At 43.2% G+C, this 23,428-nt stretch overlaps 2 protein-coding genes across 3 annotated transcripts in view; one reads left to right on the top strand and one right to left on the bottom strand.

The window, feature by feature from the left end:
- Nucleotides 1-2,630, top strand: part of LOC121288947 (histone H2B type 2-E-like) — a 35,656-nt gene extending 33,026 nt beyond the window's left edge. Inside the window, exon 3 of the mRNA XM_041207814.1 lies at nucleotides 2,541-2,630. Coding sequence (XP_041063748.1) covers nucleotides 2,541-2,630 — 90 coding nt within the window. The remainder of the gene's footprint in view (nucleotides 1-2,540) is intronic.
- The window catches only part of pde4ba (phosphodiesterase 4B, cAMP-specific a), a 753,168-nt gene that overhangs the window by 652,116 nt on the left and 77,624 nt on the right, over nucleotides 1-23,428 (bottom strand). The gene's annotated exons all lie outside the window — the stretch shown is intronic.

Genomic DNA, 23,428 nt, shown 5'->3' with positions numbered 1-23,428 from the left:
GACATGGAACTATATCGCCACTTCTTCACTGTCACTGGATCAAAATCCTGGAACTACCTTGGTAACACCACCGTGGCTGTACCTACACCAGATGGACCGCAGCAGTTCAAAGCTGCACATCACCATATTCTCAAGGGAAATTAGGGATGGGCAACAAATGCTGGTTTTGCCAGTGATGCTCACATCCAATGAAAGAAGTTAAAGAAAACCAAAATGGCGTAAGCCGCCGCAGCACTGCAAAGATGAATTTCTGCTTAATCTCTCCTTTGGTACAACATCCATTTTTCTTAGTCCTATGTGAAGCACAGTGGATTAGTGTACTTAGCATAGAAAAATAATTAAATAAAAAGAATGCTGTTCTTTGTATAGGACATTAACTAAATAACCAAGGCATAGAATAAAGTTTGAATGTGGATGATCAAACTTTATAGCAGTTGAAAAATTACAGCGGTTGCATGAGAAAATGGAGTCAGAGGAATGGAGATTCTGGAAGCAACTGCAGGGCTTGCCATTCAGTTCTGGTTTCTAACACACAAGGCAAATATTGAAACAGTGGAAGAAATGCAAGGGAGATTCACAACACTGATCCTTAGTATTAGAGGAATGATATATGAGGAAAGAGTGGAGAAACCTGGACTTTGCAGTCTTGAAAGGAAGAGTCTGAAATCCGATCTTAGAGATATACAGGAAAGTAACTGGTCTTAAACAGTTATGAATAAGTAAACAGTACAGAAAGTGTCAAACCAGAAAATTAACTTAAATTCCAAAAATAGGACAAACATTTCAAATCAGTAAAATATAAATCAGGAACTGATGTAGCAGGAAGTTCTTCAAAGAAAAAGATCAATATATGGATTGGCCTCCTGCATAAAGTAGTTTAGGCAAAAATCCCAGAACCTATTTGATACTGCAGATGGGAGACTTTAAGGTCTCTCTGAATGAATTAAGATGGGCTAGATGACCTTCCTTATTGGTAATTACCTTGAGGTTTTATAGACACACATGAATTTTTTTTCCTTTATTTCGCTCTTTTCCCTGGTGGTAGTGTTATGACACATAAAACAGGCATGCATGATCTGACAAGCTGTGAAATAGCTATTTAGCAGAAGTTCTTCCCTTCCTCCTTAGTCTGTTGAGCTATCAACTCCTGCCACCGGCAGTACAAGTGATTGCCTCCCCGATCACCACCAACATCACTTCAATCAGTTGTTGGGAAGGTTCCACATTTAGAGCCTGTCTACAGCTCGCCTGGACTCTGTGTATTGCACAGCATGGCTCAGTCAACAACTGATCAGAACTGCATTTTTCCCTTTCATAGAATTGTGTTGGTGCTCCAACAACTGATTTCAAAACTGATATCACAAAAGAGTTGCAACAAATAGGAATTGAATTTATGTTGCACAAATATTAGTGCAATTTTTAACATTGTATTAAAATGATGAAAGAAGACATTAACTCATTGAGGTTTCCAATGATGTCATTGACAAAAGGACAAAGGTGTATTGCCAGTGGTGATATTAGCTAAAGGGTGTGCTAATGCTGACATTAAGGGTAGAAAGCAGGATGAGCAAGTGACAGATGGCCTTAGTGGGGGTGGGGTAGGGGGAAAGGGATCGAAATAGGCTAAAAGGTGGAGAAAAACAATGGATGGAAATAACTTTTAAAATAATAATAGAAATAGGTGGGAAAAGAAAAATATATTTTAAAAATATATAAATAATTAGAAAAAAGAAGGATTGGAAAGGGGTTGGGAATGGAGGAGAGAGTTCATGATCTGAAGTTGTTGAACTCAATGTTAAGTCCGGAAGGCTGTAAATTGGAAGATGAGGTGCTGTTCCTCCAGTTTGCGTTGAGCTTCACTGGAACCTTGCAGCAGGCCAAGGACGGACATGTGGGCATGAGAGCAGGGTGGTATGTTGAAATGGTAAGTGACAGGAAGGTCTGGGTCATGCATGCGGATAGACATTGGTCTCTCCAATGTAGAGGAAACCGCATTAGGAGCAACGAATGCAGTAGACTAAATTGAGGGAAGTGCAAGCGAAGTGCTGCTTCACTTGAAAGGAGTGTTTGGGCCCTTGGACAGTGAGGAGATGGGGGAAGTAAAGAGGCAGGTGTTGCACCTTCTGCGGTTGCATGGGAAGGGGCCGTGGGAGGAGGTTGAGGTATAGGAAGTGATGGAGGAGTGGACCAGGGTGTCTCATCCCCACCCCCTTTCCAATATCACCACCGCCAACACCCCTTTGTCCTTTTGTCTATGACATCTTTGGCAGCCTCTTCTGTGCCTCCACCTATCACTGGCCCTCTATCCAGCTCTACCTGTCCCACCCCCCTCAAACAGCTTATATTTCACCTCATTTCTATTTTTCTTTCGTTCTGATGAAGAGTCATATGGACTCAAAACGTTAACTCTATCTTCCTCTCCACAGATACTGTCAGGCCTGCTGAGTTTTTCCAGCTATTTTTGTTTTTGTTTCAGATTTCCAGCATCCACAGTATTTTGCTTTTATCTTTGGTTAAGAATCTGTTCTGCTGTTTTGCAGGTTCACATGTGCAAGGAACTGTTGGACAGACAGTGCCCATTGGGACAACATAAACTGTCCTTTAACGGCACTAACTCAGACTGTGAGTAACTGAGATAGCAGTACTTCTGCAGTAACTCAGAAGTTAAATAATGAACTACTCAAGAAAATATTGTAAAAGCATTTCATTTCCAAACAATTGTTTCTAGACATGAGCCAGGAATTTCCACTGGAGCTGCTCTCACTCCATCAGACCAGGCCTCACCAGAACAAACAAGTCACCTGCATTTCCAGTGAAGCAGTGGAATGGGAGCAGTGCTAACAACTCCTGGCCTTAATTATTTTCCTTTAAATGAGTTATTTATACTCAAATTCTGGTCAAAAGTATTTTCCTAGAGGTGACAGCAGACTTCCTGCAAAGATTTGAGGGTTGTAAGGCTGGAGAAGGTCACAAAGCTTGGGAGTGGCAGGCCATGGAGGGAATTGAAAATAAAGATGAGAATTTTAAATTTGAAGCATTGCCAATAGGAAGCTGATGTAGGTCTGAAAGCACATTGACAATGGGTGAATAAAACTTAGTGTAAGTTAGGACAACAGAGTTTTGGATGAGATCAAGTTTATGGAAGGGGGCAGATGGGAGACTGGCCTGGAAAGCATTGGAATAGTCAAATCTACATATAACAATGGCATGGATGATAGCTTCAACAGCAGATGAGATGAGCCTAGGGCAGATTCGGTCAACATTACAGAGATGGAAGTTAGCAGGCCCAGAAGCTCATCTCACTTAAGTTAGAATGCCAAGATTGCAAATGGTCTGATTCAGCGCAAACAGTGACTAGGGAGAAGGTCGTTGGAGCTGATGGGTAGGGAACACAGTTTGTTGAGGGGACTAAAAACAACTACTTCAATCTTCCAAAAATATAGTTGGAGGAAATTTCTGCTCATCCAGTATTGTGTGGCAGACAAGCAGCATGACAAAGAAGAGACACTGGAGGGTTGAGAGAATTACAGAAAACCATGTCCTGCTGAATTAATGTTATATTTCCACAGTCCACATCAGCCGGACTTGCAGTTTCACTGACGGAGATTTTCAATTAGTGTTGACTGGAAGCAATTGTGCCTCTACCATGGTGAGCTCATTTCACTTGGTGTCCATGCAGTCCACAGATTAAGAAGGTATTTAGCCCAGGGTTAGATTTGAACCCATATCCTAAGAAATGCAAAGGTCACTTTCTAATCCAATGCTTTTACTGCCCATAATCAGTTGTTAAAATAGCAATTTTAAAAATGAAGTCTTGTTTATACAAAAGTAAAATAATTAAATAGAAGAATTCTTATGTTCCTGTATAATCCTACCATCCTGTTATCAAAGCTCCTGAAATATTTTGATGAAAGGAAATACTTTAACACTGCAATACAATTGTCATTGTCTCTCCTTTCAACAATTCCATTAAGCTGCATCTGAAGTGACCTTTGTTCTTGTGCCTTTCCTTCAGATGTGGCAGGGATATAGCTAGAGAAGGAAATCAAAGACAGAAAAATCATTGGGAAATTGTCACATGACTCTAAGTTGCTGTTTTAAGAATGGAACTGGAACATATGTAGGAGCCCCATCCTTCCTCTTAAGCACAGGGGTTAAGGCAAGATCTATATGTTAAAAATGAAAAACTTGAAAACATAATGCTTCCATTAAAATGTGGAGGAGACATATGCAAATTGTGGGATGACAAGTGAATGCACGAATCAAACTGGCAATTGAAAAATATATTCTCCAGCTAGTACTGCCAGCCTGTACTGCAAGAAGACAAGCAAAAATTCCCTTCCACATCATCATCACCACCACCACCACCACCACCACCACAGGCAATGCCATGTGTTCCTATTGCCCATTACACGTTTAATTCCCTGACTCCCAGAAAATTAGTTAGGACTGGGACACAGATAAAGTTGTTTGAAAGCCCTGCCCATGATGCACTGCTATTACAACAAGGTGGGAAATCTAGGTTTACGTTACTCTATGGGAAGTTTTCCAGCAGAATTTCCTAAAAGCCTTTTTGGCTGATGACAACTACTAAATTAGATTAATGCTGGCTAAGAATTAAAAAAAACAAAAATGTACATTGGAGTATTTACTCAAGGCAATTTATAATAGATGGGATTTGTAATATATATTTGAAAATGTAATTCCTTCTTTGGTTAATTTTGACTATTTGAAAACTGCGTTCAACAGGGAGAGGGAGCCAAGTGGATTTACTATGTGGATAGCAAGGCAAACCAAGATAATGAAAAAAAAGTCTGGCAAACAACTTAAGTAAAGAATGATGTTGAAAACTTATAAGGGTGAATACATTGTAAACCATGACAGTTCATGATCCGTTTGGGGAGGGGCACCAGGAAAAGATTATACCATAGAAAGCAAACATTCACTGTCTCAACACCACACCCCACCCCCCCAACAGGTCCCTCCCACCCCTCCTGCTGACCACTTCCCACCGCCTCTTCCTACTCACAGCTCCCCTTACTCCCTCACTTACTTCCGCCACCCAACTCCCAAGCCCTCGCTCATTTCACACTGAGGTTTCGGGAGTGGGGCTGCAAGTGAGGCTACAAGCAGGAATCAGCGAGGATTCAGGGAAGGGAAACGGCAAAAGGGTGAGTTGAGAGAGGGAGTGGGAAGGGCGGTGAGCAGGAGGGACAGCTAGAAGAAAGGTTGGGGAGGTAAGAGGGAGGGATGAGGTGGGAAGCGGTAAGTGGGAGGATTGGGTGGGGGAAGCAGTGAAACAACACACTGAGCATTTGCACTAACTGTGCTTAAATGAAAATGGAGGCAGCGCCATTCGGGAACATCCCTAATCTACAAACTGTGCTAAAATGAAAATGGGCTATTAGAATGTGCTTTTACAGGGCATACTTACAGTTGAGACATTCTTGTAGTTGAACAATCATTCCCCTCCACTGTTGGTAGTTTCTGTGGAATCAGTCCCTTTCTCCCCCAAAAGATTTCTGAAGCAGAACTCAGACAATCTGTACTGTAGTCAATCTTGTGCATACATGACTGATTTATCGTGATATTGATAACTTTTGGTACCATTCGCACAGCAGTGAAAACTCTTGCACCAGTATATCATAAACCAACAACAGTGTGAAGTGTTCATGTTAGGATAAGGAAATTAATAGAAAAGTAATAACAGTGATGCATATTGCTGAAAAGACCTTTCTCCTGAGAATTAAACAAATTTGATATTTGTGATGTATAAGTATAATCTGCTGCATTGTTGAGTCTCCTCAGCTGAGTGTGATCCCCAAGAATCCACATGAACTCAAGACTTAGGCTTCTTGATTTGAATATGTTGTTGGAGCCATGTAGAATGTGGAAAATGCATTGTATGGATTAATTTAACTATTCTCTTGAAACATTCGATGATTTTTCATATCTATTTGTTCTATATCTTTGTAAATCTGAAACTTAATTGAGAAACCAAACTGGTAGCCAAAAAGATTTTTCATATTTTGACTGGTCATCACTGGTTCACCTTTTTTGTTTGCTAGTTTTTGCTGACTGCTTGTTTTGGACTGTTTGTGTTCATTTTTGTTAGATGTTTACTTAAATATTTTCCCTATACCAGGCTGAAAGCTCATCAGCTTCTTTATATGTGATTCATTGTTATTTTATGAATATGAAATATTAGCAGATTAGATGCAAGTAGAGCACTAAGTATTAAAACCAGTGAACCTGAATCCATGAGAAAACTTTGGGAGAGCAGAAGAAAGTGTCCTTGTACTAGAAACACAGAAGGTTAAAATGGAGGTACAGCACACAATTAGGAAAGCAAATAGTATGTTGGCATTTATTGCATGGGGTTTGGAGTACAAGAGCAAGGAAGTCTTGCTTCAATTTTACAGGTCTTTCATAAGACCACATTTGAAGTACTGTGTACAGTTTTGGTCTCTATACCCAAGGAAGGATATACATACCTTAGAGGCAAAAAATGTTCACTCGATTGATTCCTGGGATGAGAAGGTTATCCTATGGGAAGAGGTCAAGTAGAATGGGCCTGTACTCTCTGGAGTTTAGAAAAATGAGACATGGTCTCATTGAAACATAAGATTCTGAGAGGATTTGACAAGATAGGTGTTGAGAGGCTGTTTTCCCTGGATGGAGAGTCTAAAACAAGGGGCACAGTCTCAGGCAGAAGAGATGACTATTCAGACAGAGATGGAAAAAAATCTTCACTCAGAAGGCTGAAATCTTTGGAATTATCTGCCCCAGAGGGATGTAGATGCGTAGACATTAAGTATATTCAAGACTCAGATCAATAGATTTTTAGTCTTTTAAGAGAATCAAGTGAAATGGGGTTCAGGCAAGATTGATCAAGGATCAATCAGCCCATTGTTAAAGGGCAGAGCATCCTCAAGGGGCCATATGCCCTACTCTGCTCCTATTTCAAAATTTCTTATAACTGAAGTGATCTGAAGGGGAAAAAGCCATCCTAATTCTCTTCAAATGCAGTTTTCTACTTTTTAATAGCCCAAAGCACAAGCATAATATCATGGACTTTTGAACTCAGCCTACTAACAGCTTGCTTCAATTCAAGGACAGCAATTGATGGGGAAGCTGCAAGCAAAAAAATTGTTGTCACGTTTAGAATTTGACTTTACTGCAGCACAATGATTATTTCACTGCACTGGCACAAATCATTTTCTGAAGGATAATAACTTTGTGATAGTTACAAAATAAAGTTTGGGAAAATTTTGAGAATCTGGAAGTTTTCTTGTTGAAGGTAATCGATTTAATTTCAGTGGCACATCCATTTATAAATCACACCCAAATGACATGATTATATAAAATCTAATCTTGAAGCAGAAGTCAAGCATCCCTAGATCAGAAAGACTGAAAATTGTGGTGAAATCTGTTGCCAAGTTTGTGAATGGGTTCATAAATTCACATGGGTTGTCACTTCATTCAAGAAGTTGAGGAGATCAGTCAGGCAGAGTCTTCCTGTTCTGAATTTGTGCTGACTACAACAATCCAGTAAACAGGAAAGGTAAAGTTTACTCCTGAAAATTTATTTAACTATCTTGCACCAAATGAAAAAAAGGCTATTGATCCTATAGTTGCCCGTATCTGATCAATTCCCTTTTTGAAAAGAGGCATTACACTTGAAAGCCTAGAGGCACCATGTTATACTAAACTGTGTGTAATATTAGTAGATTAGATGCAGGTATGACACAAAATTCCACCAGCCAGCCACCAATGTCCTTGACCCCATTAAAATCCCAGATGCAGCCAATTAAAATATTATTGTAAGATGTCCCCGGTATTCGGCTACAGCTAAAGTGCCTGGCCTAAAGAGAGTCACAGGGTTTTGACTGGTATAGAGGACCCATATCTAGAGATGTAAACAATTCAATGACCATCTGAGGACCAGCAAGGTGAGTGGCCTACAATTCTTAGCTGTCAGCCAGTCACTCTCTCACCCCCTTAGCAGTCTTCTGCAAAGCAATCCACTTACTAACACACCTTACTGCGACATGCATTCCCTTCTCCTCAAATCTCTATATCAATAGACAGCAGTAACACTCAACAGCAAACTGGTGCCCTCTCCCATTCCTTTCAGTCATCCTCCTCAAATGTCTTCCCTTCATCCTGAGCAATCAGTTAAATCCTCACACTTTGTATCTCTCTACCATCTCTGAATGCAGAAGAGGAGAGCCTAAAGTTTCTAGGAGAGGCAGAGAACCGGGCTGGAGCTGTATCCATGCCCAGCGTTACTTTGATGGAGGAGGAAGCTGAAGATTGGCAGAGTGGAAGCAGTGCAGGCTGATGCTATTGGTGAGATTAGGGTAGCCCAGAGACTTGGTACTGAACTATCACTGATGCTGAATCTATGCCACCAGCACATTAACTCTCATCATCTGCACAATGGTACGTTGCAGTCCAATTTCACCTATGTGCAACCCTAGCTCATGTCTTTGATCTCCCATGGGTTCAATGTGGGACCCACCACAGCAGGAGAGGGAGAAGGCCATGAAGTCCTCAGAGAAATGCGAGCACTCCGAGGATGCACAGTCACATCACTCCTGTTCACCATCACCAGTGCACATGCACACAACTCAGTGGGTCCAGATTCTCTGCTAAATCAAGACGTATATGGTGAAGAGCACATCACGTGAGCAGAACAGGTGTTGGAGACAGCAACAGCAGTGAGCCATCCCAGTGAAGGACACAGGACACCAAACGCTATTCAACTGCACACAGATGCTGAGCTTCAGGGGGGTCATTCGCTAAATGGATACTGATGGAGCAGCAGAGAAAGTGTGAGAGTGGTCAGAATTTCCAGTGATAATGAGCATCCTTGTGCAGAAGATGGAGGAATCTATCATGAATGCCATGATATCTCCTGCATTTGAGCTCTTAATCACGTCCATCAAAACAGCGGCCACTCTCATGGACAGCCATGTGCTGTAGGCCAATGAGTGTTTGCTGGCCCACAGAAATGTCTTGCATACCGTGACTATCATTCTGAAAGTAATGATTAAAGAATCGCCTTGATGCCTGAACACCACACTTAAATGCAGCCAAGTGTTCTCTTGCTCTTGGTTAGCAAGGAAATACAGGTGGGCCCTGAGAGGAAAGAGGAAGAAAAGGATGATGAGACTAGGGGCTCTTCTCAAGCCTGTCCCATTTCATGACCCTTGCCATCGGCCCCTCTGATAGGATGTGTCCTGTGTGGATATAGATGGGGCACTCTTTTGGCAGGCCCGTCATGGGCTCCAAAACCCAGAGGATATGCGTCACGGGTATCTCGTGTCAAAGCAGCGGAACGAACAGCCTGCATCTAGCTCGGTTTAAGCCATAGGAGTAGTACCATCTAAAAGTAAGAAAAAATCGATTCAGAAATGGTCTTAGTTACATAAAGGAAGTCACTTGGGTGCTTATTACCCTGTTAGTATCACACGGAAAATGTCTATTTTAATGAAGGCATGAGCTTGTTCTCGCTACTAATTGTCAAGTGTCTTTTTTGTTCCATACTACATTGACTATCAGCATGTAAATGGCAGTGAATGGAAAGTGATGCAGTGGTGAGGACATCAGGGCCTGAATGTAACGGGTGGACACTGTCTGTGATGAGGTCTTTTGCTGGGAGTCGGTTTTTCCACAAGAGTTGGCAGGGGACAAGAGTAACGCTGCAAGCATAGCTCTCAGCTGAAGAGTGCCTGGATGAGGGAGTCATGGGATTCTCAGGCAGACAGATCTACGGCAGCAGGCACCAACATTGCAGGATTATCCTCTTCTTCCAGCTCCAATTCTCTCTGCACTGCCAAGCCAGTGTGCGGCACAACACTACTATTGTGTATACCCTTGCTGGACAATTTTAATACACACCCCCAATCAGTCAAGGCACCAAAACCTCATTTTAAGCAAGCCAATGGTTTGCTCTATTGTCAACCTGGTGGTGAAATTGCTCCTGTTGTACATCTCCTATGTCTTTATGGTGGGATTCCTCACTAGGGTCAGGAGCCAGTTCTTAAGTGGCACCCCTTATCCCCAAGAACCAGTTGCTGAGGCTGGAGAGAAGAGCTGCAGAGCTTAAGACAACTGAAAGATGAATGCGTTGTGGCAGCTCTTTGGATAATTGGCACAAACTTGTGTGAACCAATTGCACATTGAAGGAGTGGATTCCCTTTTGATTAACAAAAATCCCTGGCTGTTCTGACGATGCCATAATGTTCACATGGATGTTGTCTACAATGCCCTGGAACTGTGGAAATCCTGCGAAAGAAGCAAAGCAAACACCACTCTAGGTTCACTGATTGCATCTATCTCAAAGTTAATGTAATGGGAGCTCTCGCAAATAAGATATCCATAACCTGACGGATGCAGTTGTGGGCTTCAGATTGCAAGATTGCCTAGAATGAACTGCATGCAGAGAAACTAAGGGCTGTGATCATTTTAATCGCCATGGGAATAGATGGAAACCCACTCCTATTGGCCTTAGGTCTTCTTCCAAGAGGAACTACCTACCATAAGAGCTGGAGCCTTAAGAGGCACTGTGGCTCCGAGGTCAAGGAAGCTGACCCTTGGTCTATAGGCCCTGTGCTGAGGGTAAGCTGTTCTTCAACGTGCAGCCTGTGTACATCCCCTCTGTTCCATCCAGCTGCATGTGGCTGTGGAGAATGCTACAGCTGCTACTGCTCTTTGAGTTGCTGAGCTGGACGATGCTGCAGCTCCTGCTCAGAGGTCCAACCTACTTCAGAATATAAAAGTCTTATGGCATAAGGAAATCTCACAGGTGATAAGGTGACTTGCCCCTCAAAACTGTCAAAGCCACTTGAAATAAGCGGCACTAAGTTGTTCTGCCACACAAATTCAGTGAGTTTAGGCTGAAGGAACTGCCAGTGTCCTGTCAGTGCAAGCGTTTGACTGTGACTGACCACAGGATTGTCAGTTTCACCCTTTATACTACTCCTATCAGTTCAGTTTCAGTCGATGACTTTGCATTGTGCACTCACCTTCTCCACCCTGTCAGATTGCAGACAGTGTGTAACCCTTTGCATTGTTGGAAAGAGGGAATCCCTGTATAAAATTGCTGCTAGCTGACTTTTGAACTACTTCAGCTGGCTTCCCACCAGACCCACAAGGGTATTTGGCCACACTCGCAAATCTTACCTGAGAAAGCGGGAAGAGAGCAGGATCATGTCAGTATCCCAATCCGAAGTCATTTTTTTGAACTTTCCAACCCCACTGTTTGTTTGTTTCAGATTTCCTGCATCCACAGTATTTTGCTTTTACTAGTATTTATTCAGTGATTTTAAGATACAAGAGTATTATCAAACAAAATTTGACACTCAGTCACATGAGGAGATATAGGGCACACGACCACTTGACCAAAAACTTGGTCAAGGACTTAAGTTTTAAGGAGCATCTTAAAAGGAGTAGAGAGAGGTAGAGAGGTTTAGGGAGGGAATTCCAGAACTTAGTACCCAGGAAGCTAAGTGCGCAGCTGCCAATTGTGGAGCAATAAAAATCTGGATGTGCAGGAGACCTGTATTGGATGAGTTCAGAGATATTGGAAGGCTGTAGGGTGGAGAAGGTTACAGGAGATAGTGAAGGGCAAGGCCATGGAGGGATTTGAAAACAGGAGTCAGAATTTTGTAGGTCAGTAAAAACAAAAGGTGCTGGATAAATGGAACTTGGTGCAAGTTAGCATAATTTGATTTGAGCTTAAGTTTAAAGAGGGTGCAAGGCTGATGACTTTCTGACAACCTACTCACTGATGTGCTCCTGGTGTCATTGTATTCTTTTTCACAGTTGACAACGTTCACATTGTTATGACGCAAAGAAATAAATGGATGTTAAGTCAAAGAAGGAAATTTTAGAAGGGCTGGCCAATATATTGGTCAAAGAAGTGGATTTTAAGGAGCAGAGGGAGTTGGACAGATGGAGAAGTTTAGAAAGGGAATTCCAGAGTGTACGATCCTCTCAGCTAATATCAGTTCCCAATGGTGGGGCAAATGTAGAGGGGATGCTTTAAAGCCTAATAATGTCCCAACAGTCAAAAATTGGCTGTAGGAGAAAAAAAAAAGTGTAGTTATACATGGAGCTAGCAAGTAAAGAAGGAAGTAAATTGCTTGAAAGTGAGGACATAAGCAAAACTCTCTGCAAACAAGAGTGAACAAGCTGGTCAAACACAGGCCTGGCTGAATTGGAGATCTGAGTTTATGAGCAGATGTTATTTAATGTGAATGACAAATCATGTGGTTGCTGTTATTTCACCAGAAACTACATAGGAGGATGGTGGATAGATTACTGAAGCCCTTACAGAGGGGTAGTATAGCTATAACATTAGAGCACAATTCTCACAGAGTGATTAGGAAAATATCCAGGCATTGACAATAACGTAGCAAATAGTAACTAAATCAATAACTATGATTAATCGAAATATGAGAAAATTCTCAAAAGCTGGAACAGTTAACACTGAAGAAGGTTTAAAATTATCTTAGAGAAGTATTCAAAATCTAAGCGAACACACATGGTAAATGTTAATTGTCCCAGATATCATATACCACTACAATACTTTGGTAGTACAAAAATTATTCCCACCTTTGAGACAAGAACCTGAATCAGCACTCGAGTTTGAGCAAGAGCCTGCAGGAGTCAAAGTGAGGTCAGGCCACTTATATAAATCAAGCTGGTGGCCGTGTCAGTATTCATACACCTGGAGGCCCCATCAGAGATAGGGGCAAAATGTGGTGTTTGAAAGTGAATGTGGGTAAAGCCAACTAATTGGCAGGATTCTTAGTTTGGAGAAGTTAGAGAGGTTGCCCTCTTCCTCCTGTCACTGAGAGCGCTCACCCCACTGCATCCCTGCAGTCCCACAGCATGACCCCTAGGTAGGAGTGAGATATCTTGGGAGCAGCCATCCCAGATTTCCTCTTCTTTCCTGTGGTTAATGCAGCCTCATAAATCTATATGCTGCCAAGTTATTATAATATACAGTGTCTTTAATTAGAAATCCTTCCTCTGACAGATTCAGTGTGCAATCTCATCCACCCTCCCCAATGGTTGAGGAGCTTGGATGTTAGATACTAATGTTGTGGCTCAGTAGAAGAGCTGCGATAAAGACTACTGGAGAATTTACTGAGTTCCCAACCTGCCAGCTATCCCGCTGGGTCACCGAGAAATTGGATGGCTTCTTCCTGTGCTACAATAGAAACTGAGATATCGGCCACAAGACACTGCATCATGACTAAATCTACAAGTGCTGTCAAGCAGTTGGCCAGCACTCCTGTGCTAGAAAGGCTAGGCTCCAAGCTCTGGATAAAGCTCTGTGCCAAGTTGGAACCAGATTCCTCCATGTTCCTTGACACTAACAAAAGGCCCTGTCGTACTGCCAATGCGCCAGGCATCTGTGTGTGCATATCCAGTGTTCTCCTTAAGTTACCCGATCAAAATCCTTATTTACTCACCCTGCTCTACATACCTTAGGTGGATAAGGCCTTCTACTGGGTGCTCTCTTCCTCCTCCCTCTGTGTAGGCTGTGCCCCATGTCCCTGTCATGCTGCAACTCAAGACGGTTTGAAGCTACCATTGGTGCTTGTATGATTTCTGACGGCAGACCTTCAAAGTCCTCTACACTACTTGTAAATGTTCAGCAACACTCTTCTGACACTAACACTTTTATCAGAACTCCAACAACACAGTACACAGTACTTTCAAAAGAGAGGTTAATAGGGCTTATGAGGTCCAACATGGTAGACTGGGTGCCAAATCAATGTTAGATGTGGAGTATCACAATTTATCCACTCTGCACCTTCTGGCACATGCCCACCATACCCATGCCTTTACAAGCGTAACATTTTGCACCAGGTGTTGTTGAAAGCAATTCAACTGCCATCTTTGCTTCTTCCGGCTTCTGCACCACTGACAATATTGGCGCTCTGGAGCCAAATTTTGTAACATATATCACTTAAGTGGATTTGCAAACTATCACTCTTTCCAATCAGAAATGTCATGCCTGGCATATCCTAGATATTGACAGCTCCTGGAGTACTGTATTATTTGAGCTTGGTCTAAGAACAATTCAACTAGGAAACAAAATAATACACTTCAAAAATACTTTTAACAATTCCTACACAATATTGTGTTCCTTAGGAACTGAAAATCCATGTACCAATTGTTTCTGTGTTTCACTTAAAAAAAAATCAATTTTACACCTGAGCTTGGTCAGAGCCTCTGAGCCAAAAGGCAGTGAGGGCAAACATCAGTCAAATGCCAGAATTTCATCAGCCCCTGGGAGAGGAAAGTTAGAGGTGGGAGGACTTGTAGAGTGGCGACAGAGGGCACCGGGATGGATATTCCCAAAAGCGGGAATGGCAGTGGCGATGCTGCCTACTGACCACAGCCAGGCGGCCAATTAATTCAATTAACTGGCCAATTAAAAGCCAAATTCCATCTCCAGCAGCATTTTACTGGCTTCAGGATAGAACCATTAGGTATACTGAGATGGCCTCCCAACAGCTTCCTGGGAGTGGAGGGGGGCCTTCCTTTCTGAGTTCTCCAAGACCCATGGAGGGGCCCCCTGGTGATGCTGCACATCTCCAACACTGCCACAGCCTCTTCATTCATTTTGGCCTTCCTGCCTGGCCCTGGCCCACTGAAAAATAATTTTTTCCAGCCCTTCAAAACGGAGGTACTCTCCCCTTCTCTCTACAGCTTTAGCAGCAGCCACCCCTATCAGTGGCACCATCAAGAATGCTGACTGCCAGTCCTCTGATTGGGCCGACAGTTCGGAGAGGAAGGCCACTGCCCTTAGCTAGTCAGTGATCCCAGCAGTGACCTCTTAATTGGGCACTGCCAGTAAAATCACCCCACTGTGGGCCTGCTTTCAATCCCAGTGGGGAAACTTCACTCTCATCAGTAAAATTCTGGCCAAAGTCTTAAATACGTGATTTCAGCTTGAATTTAGCATTAAAAGAGTACTCAATTGTCAAAGATGTTTTTTTAGATAAGGCGTTGAACAAAGGCCTTTTGGTCTATTCAGGTGGGAGCAGAAAAAAAATTCCATGGCATTATTTGAAGAAGAGCAGGCGAATTCTGCCAATGTCATGGCCAACATTCATCTCTCAAAACCGTTACATATGCCTGTCATTATTCATTTGGTTTAAAGGTATAGCTTTTTAGTTTTATACATTAAATTTTAACGCAAGTTCAGTGGGAAAGCCCTTGTAAACATCCAGAGGCTGGAAAACTACACAGACATAAGGCAATTATAATTCAAAAGGTAACTTTACTGGTTAGGATCAGAGTAAACGGGTGAGAGTCATAAATGGCAGATGGGCAGGTGGGCTTACTAAAGAACTGGAGGCATGATATCTGCAATTATTTCAGTAATGGATATAAATTATTTATGTGGTTTCCCAGAATTAAGTAAAGCTTTGGAATTAAAATGTAGCTAATTTGTGTTTCTATCTAGGAACAGGCCATGTGTGTCACATTGCCATGGAGATGGATGGAGCTTAGATAATACTCTTTATTTTGTGTTTACCTTTGTGAATTCAGTTCATACAGAGCCAGAAAACAAGAATGGTTGAGAGAAGCAGCTAAGAAGAGACAGCCAACAGGAAGGCTTGTTGATTTTTGGAAAGCAGAAAAGACACATCAGCTTTAGGTTTTTTGTAACTTGTAGCTCCTTGGATATTGAGAGATAAAGCCAGACCTACACCTGAAGTAGAGTAAATGCCACGTCTATTGCCCATGACCTCACCTGCGATTGAGAGCTGGTATTCAATATAAGACAAAGTTGGAAAGGAGAAAAACGACAGGAAGAATTTGTTCGCTAGTAACCAAAGGGAGAAATCCAAGTAATCCTCTTGATAAAAAGCAAATAAACTTCGTGCAGCTAGAGTTCTGGAAGTAATCAGCTTGGCTGCAGTTTGAAACCAAGCAGTGGTATTTCTAATATACGGAAACTCTTGGGAGAAAAAAGTTAGAACTGAGTTTATAGAATAAGTCTTTATAAACTCTGGTGTTGTGTTAATGGTGTTCGCTTTAATTTCTCTTTTTATATAAAGTTTGATTTTCGTTCAAAATCTTGACATCTTAAGGCATAGTTCTGTCAGGTTAATTGCTGGGTGTTCAGATTTCTTCTTTAAAAATTAACATTTCTAATAGGATCATAACAAAATTAGACAAACTGCTCATTTACCTCGTTCACAGACTCAGAAATGTAGCTGTACTCAAACCTCCTGCCACATTTGTCAACATAACTGAGAGACATTCAAAAAAAAATGCAATTCAGTTCCTGTAATGTAATTTGGGACATTCAGGCTACATGAATGGAACAGTATAAATGCAAACTCATTATTTATTTTCTCAAATTAATTGCAGTTTATATTCCTCAAAAAAATTGAGCAATGTCTGGAGGCCTTTGTTATGCCAAAATGCATTTGGATCTGTAAGAGAAGATCTCATTTAGCCAGCTTCAAATTAAATGTAAACTTTATCAGGACTCACTGAGACCAGTTGCCAGTAAAACCCATTCTTAGCAGACTTTCCAGGCAGCCATTCTTAGTCCTGTAAATCTTACATTTGGCTTGCAGCTGGGCAACAAGATCATGCCACCACTGTCAATGTTAGCAAGTGACGGTGGATGCTCCAGGCCCCATCTCAGCCAACACCGTGATGCAGAGAACCATACCCTCTGTAGGACTTAGGTGATTCAGGCATCCTTGTCCCCCACTGGTTCTGCTCTGCTCCCTTCTAATGTGTACCTTGTTATGCAATAGAGTGGACAGAACATCAGTGATTGCACAGCACTTTGAGTGATGTGCCATCATAGCTGGAGGCTATTAGAGGCAGTGAGTGGTAGGTGCGTGAGGGTAAAGTGGAGTATCGGGATTTTAGATGGGAGTCCTGAGCATCAGGGGATTTTGCTGAGAGAGTGATGAGAGTTTGGTGCATTGAGCAATGAGAAGTTAGGTATGAGATAACATTGGTAAATGCATCTTCACATGATAACAGGGGGAAACTCCCTGCTGGTTGGAATCATAATGAGCACTAAGGAAGATGGTTGTGGTTGTTGGAGGTCATACATCTCAGCTCCAGGACATCACGGCAGAAGTTCCTCAAGGTAGTGTCCTCGGCCCAACAATCTCCAGCTGCTTCATCAATGACCTTCCTTTCATCATATGGTCAGAAGTGGGGATGTTCACTGATGATTGCACAATGTTCAGCACTATTTGTGACTCCTCAGATACTGAAGCAGTCCATGTTCAAATGCAGCAAGACCTGGATAATATCCAGGCTTGGACTGACAAGTGGCAAGTAACATTCGTGCCACACAAGTGCCAGGCAATGGCCATCTCCAGCAAGAGAGAATCTAACCATCACCCCTTGACATTCAATGGCATTACCATTGCTGAATCCACCACTATCAACACCCTGGTAGTTACCATTGACCAGAAACTGAACTGGACTAACCATATCAGTACCTGCGGCTACAAGAGCAGGACAGAGGCTAGGAACCCTGCAGCAAGTAACTCACCTCCTGACTCCCCGAAACCTGTCCACCACCTACAAGGCACAAGTCAGGAGTGTGATGGAATACACTCTCCACTTGCCTGGATGGGTGCAGCTCCAACAACACTCAAGAAGCTTGACACCATCCAGGACAAAGCAGTCCACTTGTTTGGCATCCCTTCCACAAATATTCACTCCCTCCATCATCGATGATCAGTGGCAGCAATGTGTACCATCTACAAGATAAACTGCAGAAACTCTCCAAGGCTCCTTAGGCAGCACCTTCCAAACCCACAACTGCTACCATCCTGAACGACAAGGGGAGCAGATACATGGGAACACAACCAGCTGGAAGTTCCCCTCCAAGCTACTCACCATCCTGACTTGGAAATATATCTCTGTTCCTTCACTGTCGCTGGGTCAAAATCCTAGAAATCCCTCCCTAACAGCACTGTGGGTGTACCTACACCTCAGGGGTTGCAGCGGTTCAGGAAGGTAGCTCACCAACACCTTCTCAAGGGTAATTAGGGACAGGCAATAAATGCTGGCCTAGCCAACGACACCCACATCCCGTAAATGAATAAAAACCCAGGTGAGATCATTAGTCCTCTTGCGGCACTGGTGTCAGGTCTTCAGGCCTAAATTATAGGTGTTGACTATCCTCATCACCTGCTCCCATTCCCTCCTGAGGTTCTCCTAACCTCCCCTTGTCCCCACCCCTACCTGTGGAACCATGGCATCTGTCCTCCTGCCCACCTGCACATTAATGCCTCCAGTGGATCCTCTGTATGCCCTGGTGTTCACATTGCAAGAATATATATTGCAGCAATCTCTCTGTATCTCCCCTTTAAGAAGGGCACTTTGGTTGTACCATATGGTTTACAAACAACACTGCTGGGGTCTCCTGTTGTATGCAGAGCTCGTCAACTGTATTCAGGAGCAGACAATAGCACAAAGTGTACAAGCTAGTGCCACAATCATGCAGATAAGGTGGATTAATAAATTTGACATGTTGCCCAACTCAATCTGAATTGACATGATCACGAATTGTGAATCCCCACATCCAAAAAAAAAGCACTAACCATTTTCTCACCCATTATACTTCTTCCCAGCGTTTTAAAATGGGCTGTTCAGCCCTTGTTCCATTTCATTGTGAAATTAGTCTATTTCAACTCTTGACCCACACCAATTGTTCTCTCATTCCTTGGACTTGCCCTCATCAATCTTATACATTCCTCACTCAAATTGTTAAACTATCATTGGCTGCTCTTATACTATTGCTATTTATCTATCTATACAAGAAAACTCAGTTGCCTTATTCTGACAGTAGACCCTTAAGTAACACAAAAAGTGGTAAGTTGATTTAGCAGAGCAGTGGTCTTTCACAGTCCAAACTAACACAATGCCAGCTTTAGATGTTGTGTATTTTCAGTAATTTTATTTCATATATTTCTCTTACTGGATTGCAGTGATATTGCTAAAACATAAAACCTGATGCATGCATTTACCTGAAATGAATATAAAATGTTAGAAGATGCTAACCTGGCTAGTTGGATTCCCAAGCAGCAAAGATTTAAAAACATAGGAAACATCAGATGACACCTTTGCCAACAGTGCAAGATTGAAAAGAATGACTCTTCTAGGAGTCTTATGCGGTCTGGGATTGGAACAAGATCAGATGATTCTCACCTGACTTTAGACATTATAAAACTCATGAATGAATCACTTTGTCAGCATTTATCACAGGCTATGTAAAAAGGGCAAGCAAAAAACTAAAAAATGGAAGTTTATCTGCGAATTACAGCATCAACATTGATAGATGGCATTCAAAATTTAAATATTTAAATCATATGCTGCTGTATTCAAATTTAAGGATTTTTGTGACGTCAGCAATATCACAAAAAATTATAAGTTATAAAAATTTGTTGCCATCTTTCATAAAGAGTATGTTTTATTTAACTCCCCATTTTAAGGGCTGAATTTAAACCTCAAATTTTAACTACAGGCCAAATCTGGGCAGGCAGGGAACAGTGAGAGTTAGAAGCTCAACTGCTGTTTTATAAATTTTAATTCCCATGACTTTTTAAAATTCTGTCAACCAACTTCCCTGCTCCAGTTAGGAAGTGGCAGAGAAATTTCCCCCATAGGTAATTAGTCACCTCTCACTGAGGACTCTGCAGTGGCCTCTGAAGCTGCAACCCAAGGGTAGGCTTCTGAAGTCTTCCAAAAACACCTTCCTCTGGAACCTGGGGGAGCAAGTATGCTTCCCAACTTCAAAGTAGTTACAACATCCCCTTACCAATGTTCCTTGTAAAGTTTTGTCGTTGTGCGCTGCCAGTTTTATCAGTGCATAGCTATTGTCATGAACACTTTAATCACAGAAAATGGTTCATCTTCAAGGACTAAGCACATTCTGGAAAAAATTGTGTTTAAAAAGACACTGTCCTTAAAGGGTTAATGCATGATTCTGATTGCTGTTCCTGGAAAAAAAATCATTTTACAAGAAAAGGTAATTAAGTAGTTTTAAAGAAGCTGGAAACCTCTTGATCCTGGTGGACTCTGTACAAAAAGGGTCACATGGTAGTTTAGGTCACTTTAGGTCGTGAGCTCCTTCCCCCATCCCCACCCCCTCTCTGTTTCCCCCTTCCTTTTCTTTTTTTTCCAATAAATTATATAGATTTTCCTTTTCCCACCTATTTCCATTATAAAAAGAGAAAAAGAAAAAAAAAATTATTTATTTATTTATTTATTTTACATCTTTTATGCTCTCCTCACCCCCACTAGAGCTATACCTTGAGTGCCCTACCATCCATTCTTAATTAGCACATTCGTTTAGATAATATCACCAACTTTAACACCTATGTGTTCTTTTGTATTATTGTTGTTGACATCTTTTGATGATCTGCTTCTATCACTGCTTGTTTGTCCCTACAACCACACCCCCACTCCACCTCTCTCTCTCTCTCTTCGCCCCCCACACACACACCTTAAACCAGCTTATATTTCAACTCTTTCTTGGACTCGAACTCAAGTTTTGTCGAAGGGTCATGAGGACTCGAAACGTCGACTCTTTTCTTTTCCGCCGATGCTGCCAGACCTGCTGAGTTTTTCCAGGTAATTCTGTTTTTGCTTTTGTTTTGGATTTCCAGCATCCGCAGTTTTTTTGTTTTTATCTCTGTGTTTAATTGACTGCCACTGCTCTTCAAGAAATGCCTACCTCCTTGAAGAAGTTCTGTTCCTCTCTGCGACAAGATTTCCGTATCTCTCTTTTGCCCTGCTCACCTTCCTTGCTTTCCATTTCCCTCCTGGTGTTTGACAAGGTGTTTACTAAAACCCGCTTTCACAGCCACATCTCCTTTCTCAGTGACTGTCTCCATCTCCGACTTACCCCACGTGGATTTCAACTGAAATTCCACCCCTCATGTTTCGAACCCACCCAGGATTACAGGTATCTCCGGGACATAAAACGTTTCTCGGACTGCTGTTCCCATCACATTCTGAAATCCACACTCAGTGCCATGTGCCGCCATATGAACACACTCGACCTCTCCCTCCAGCAGCACCGCCGTACCCTTTTTCAAAGCTGCACGTGCCCCCAGTTTTATTTTATCCTTCGGCTCATCCGACGCCTCAACAAGAAACTTTTTCTCTTTCTCTCAAGTGCTAAGGAACGCAATCTCCAACAACTCATCGACACCAACACCCATCTAGGACCCTCCACCCCGGCCTGTCCCTCCGTCCCCACCCCATCTTCCAATCCCAACCCCAGCCGTGTATTCACTATACCCCCTGACCTTCCCCTCTCCGATGCTGAACGTTCAGTGCTCAGCAAAGGACTTAGTTTCATACCCTTATGCCCTCACCTCAATGAATTTCGGGCTCGGCATGATGCTGAACACTTCTTCCGCCGTCTTCGTCTCCAGGCTCACTTCTTTGGGCAGAAGTCCTCTCCCAGTTCAACGGATCCTTTTACCCATCTCCAATATTCTCCCTCCACCTGGACCCCTCCCTCTGGATTCTTACCTTCTCTTGATCTTTTCATTGAGAACTGTCGGTGCGACATTAGTCGTCTCAATTTCTCTGCTCCTCTCACCCATTCTAACCTGTCTCTCTCTGAACTTACTGCACTCCATTCTCTCAGGTCCAACCCTGACATTGTCATCAAACCCGCTGACAAGGGTGGTGCTGTTGTTGTCTGGCACACTGACCTCTACCTCGCGGAGGCTGAGCGTCAACTCGCAGACACTTCCTCCTACCTCTCCCTGGACCATGACCCCACCACTGAACATCAAGCCATTGTTTCCAGGACTGTCACTGACCTCAACTCCTCTGGGGATCTCCCTCCCACAGCTTCCAACCTGATAGTCACCCTGGACGGCCCGCTTCTATCTCCTACCCAAAATCCACAAACAGAACTGCCCCGGTAGACCGATCGTCTCAGCTTGCTCCTGCCCCACAGAACTCATTTCTCGTTATCTTGACTCCCTTCTCTCTCCCCTTGTCCAGTCCCTTCCCACCTACATCCGTGATTCCTCTGACACCTTACGTCACATCAACAATTTCCAGTTCCCTGGCCCCAACCGCTTCCTCTTCACCATGGACGTCCAATCCCTCTACACCTCCATCCCCCACCAGGATGGTCTGAGGGCCCTTAGCTTCTTCCTCGAACAGAGGCCCGAACAATCCCCATCCACCACTACTCTCCTCCGTCTGGCTGAACTTGTTCTCACGCTGAACAATTTCTCCTTCAACTCCTCTCACTTCCTCCAAATAAAAGGTGTGGCTATGGGTACCCGCATGGGCCCCAGCTATGCCTGTCTCTTTATGGGGTATGTGGAACATTCCTTGTTCCAGTCCTACTCCGGCCCCCTTCCACAACTCTTTCTCTGGTACATCGATGATTACTTCGGTGCCGCTTCATGCTCTTGTCGGGACTTGGAAAAATTTATTAATTTTGCTTCCAATCTCCACCCCTCCATCATTTTCACGTGGTCCATCTCTGACACTTCCCTTCCCTTCCTTGACCTCTCTGTCTCAATCTCTTGTGATAGACTGTCCACCAATATCCATTACAAACCCACCGACTCCCACAGCTATCTCGACTACAGCTCCTCACACCCCGCTTCCTGTAAGGACTCCATCCCATTCTCTCAGTTCCTTCGCCTCCGTCGCATCTGTTCCGATGATGCTACCTTCAAAGACAGTTCCTCTGACATGTCCTCCTTCTTCCTTAACCGAAGTTTTCCACCCACAGTCGTTGACAGGGCCCTCAACCGTGTCCGGCCCATCTCCCGCGCATCCGCCTTCACGCCTTCTCCTCCCTCCCAGAAACATGATAGGGTCCTCCTTGTCCTCACTTATCACCCCACCAGCCTCCGCATTCAAAGGATCATCCTCCGCCATTTCCGCCAACTCCAGCATGATGCCACCACCAAACACATCTTCCCTTCACCACCCCCATCCGCATTCCGTAGGGATCGCTCCCTCCGGGACACCCTGTTCCACTCCTCCATCACCCCCTACTCCTCAACCCCCTCCTATGGCACCACCCCATGCCCACACAAAAGATGCAATACCTGCCCCTTCACTTCCTCTCTCCTCACTGTCCAAGGACCCAAACACTCCTTTCAAGTGAAGCAGCATTTCACTTGCATTTCCCCCAACTTAGTCTACTGCATTCGTTGCTCCCAATGTGGTCTCCTCTACATTGGAGAGACCAAACGTAAACTGGGCGACCACTTTGCAGAACACCTGCGGTCTGTCCGCAAGAATGACCCAAACCTCCCTGTCGCTTGCCATTTTAACACTCCACCCTGCTCTCTTGCCCACATGTCTGTCCTTGGCTTGCTGCATTGTTCCAGTGAAGCCCAACGCAAACTGGAGGAAC

Source organism: Carcharodon carcharias, chromosome 16 (assembly GCF_017639515.1).
Source record: "Carcharodon carcharias isolate sCarCar2 chromosome 16, sCarCar2.pri, whole genome shotgun sequence".
Taxonomy (NCBI): Eukaryota; Metazoa; Chordata; class Chondrichthyes; order Lamniformes; family Lamnidae; genus Carcharodon; species Carcharodon carcharias.
Note: the sequence above shows the minus strand (reverse complement) of the source record. Positions and strands in the feature narration are given on the sequence as shown.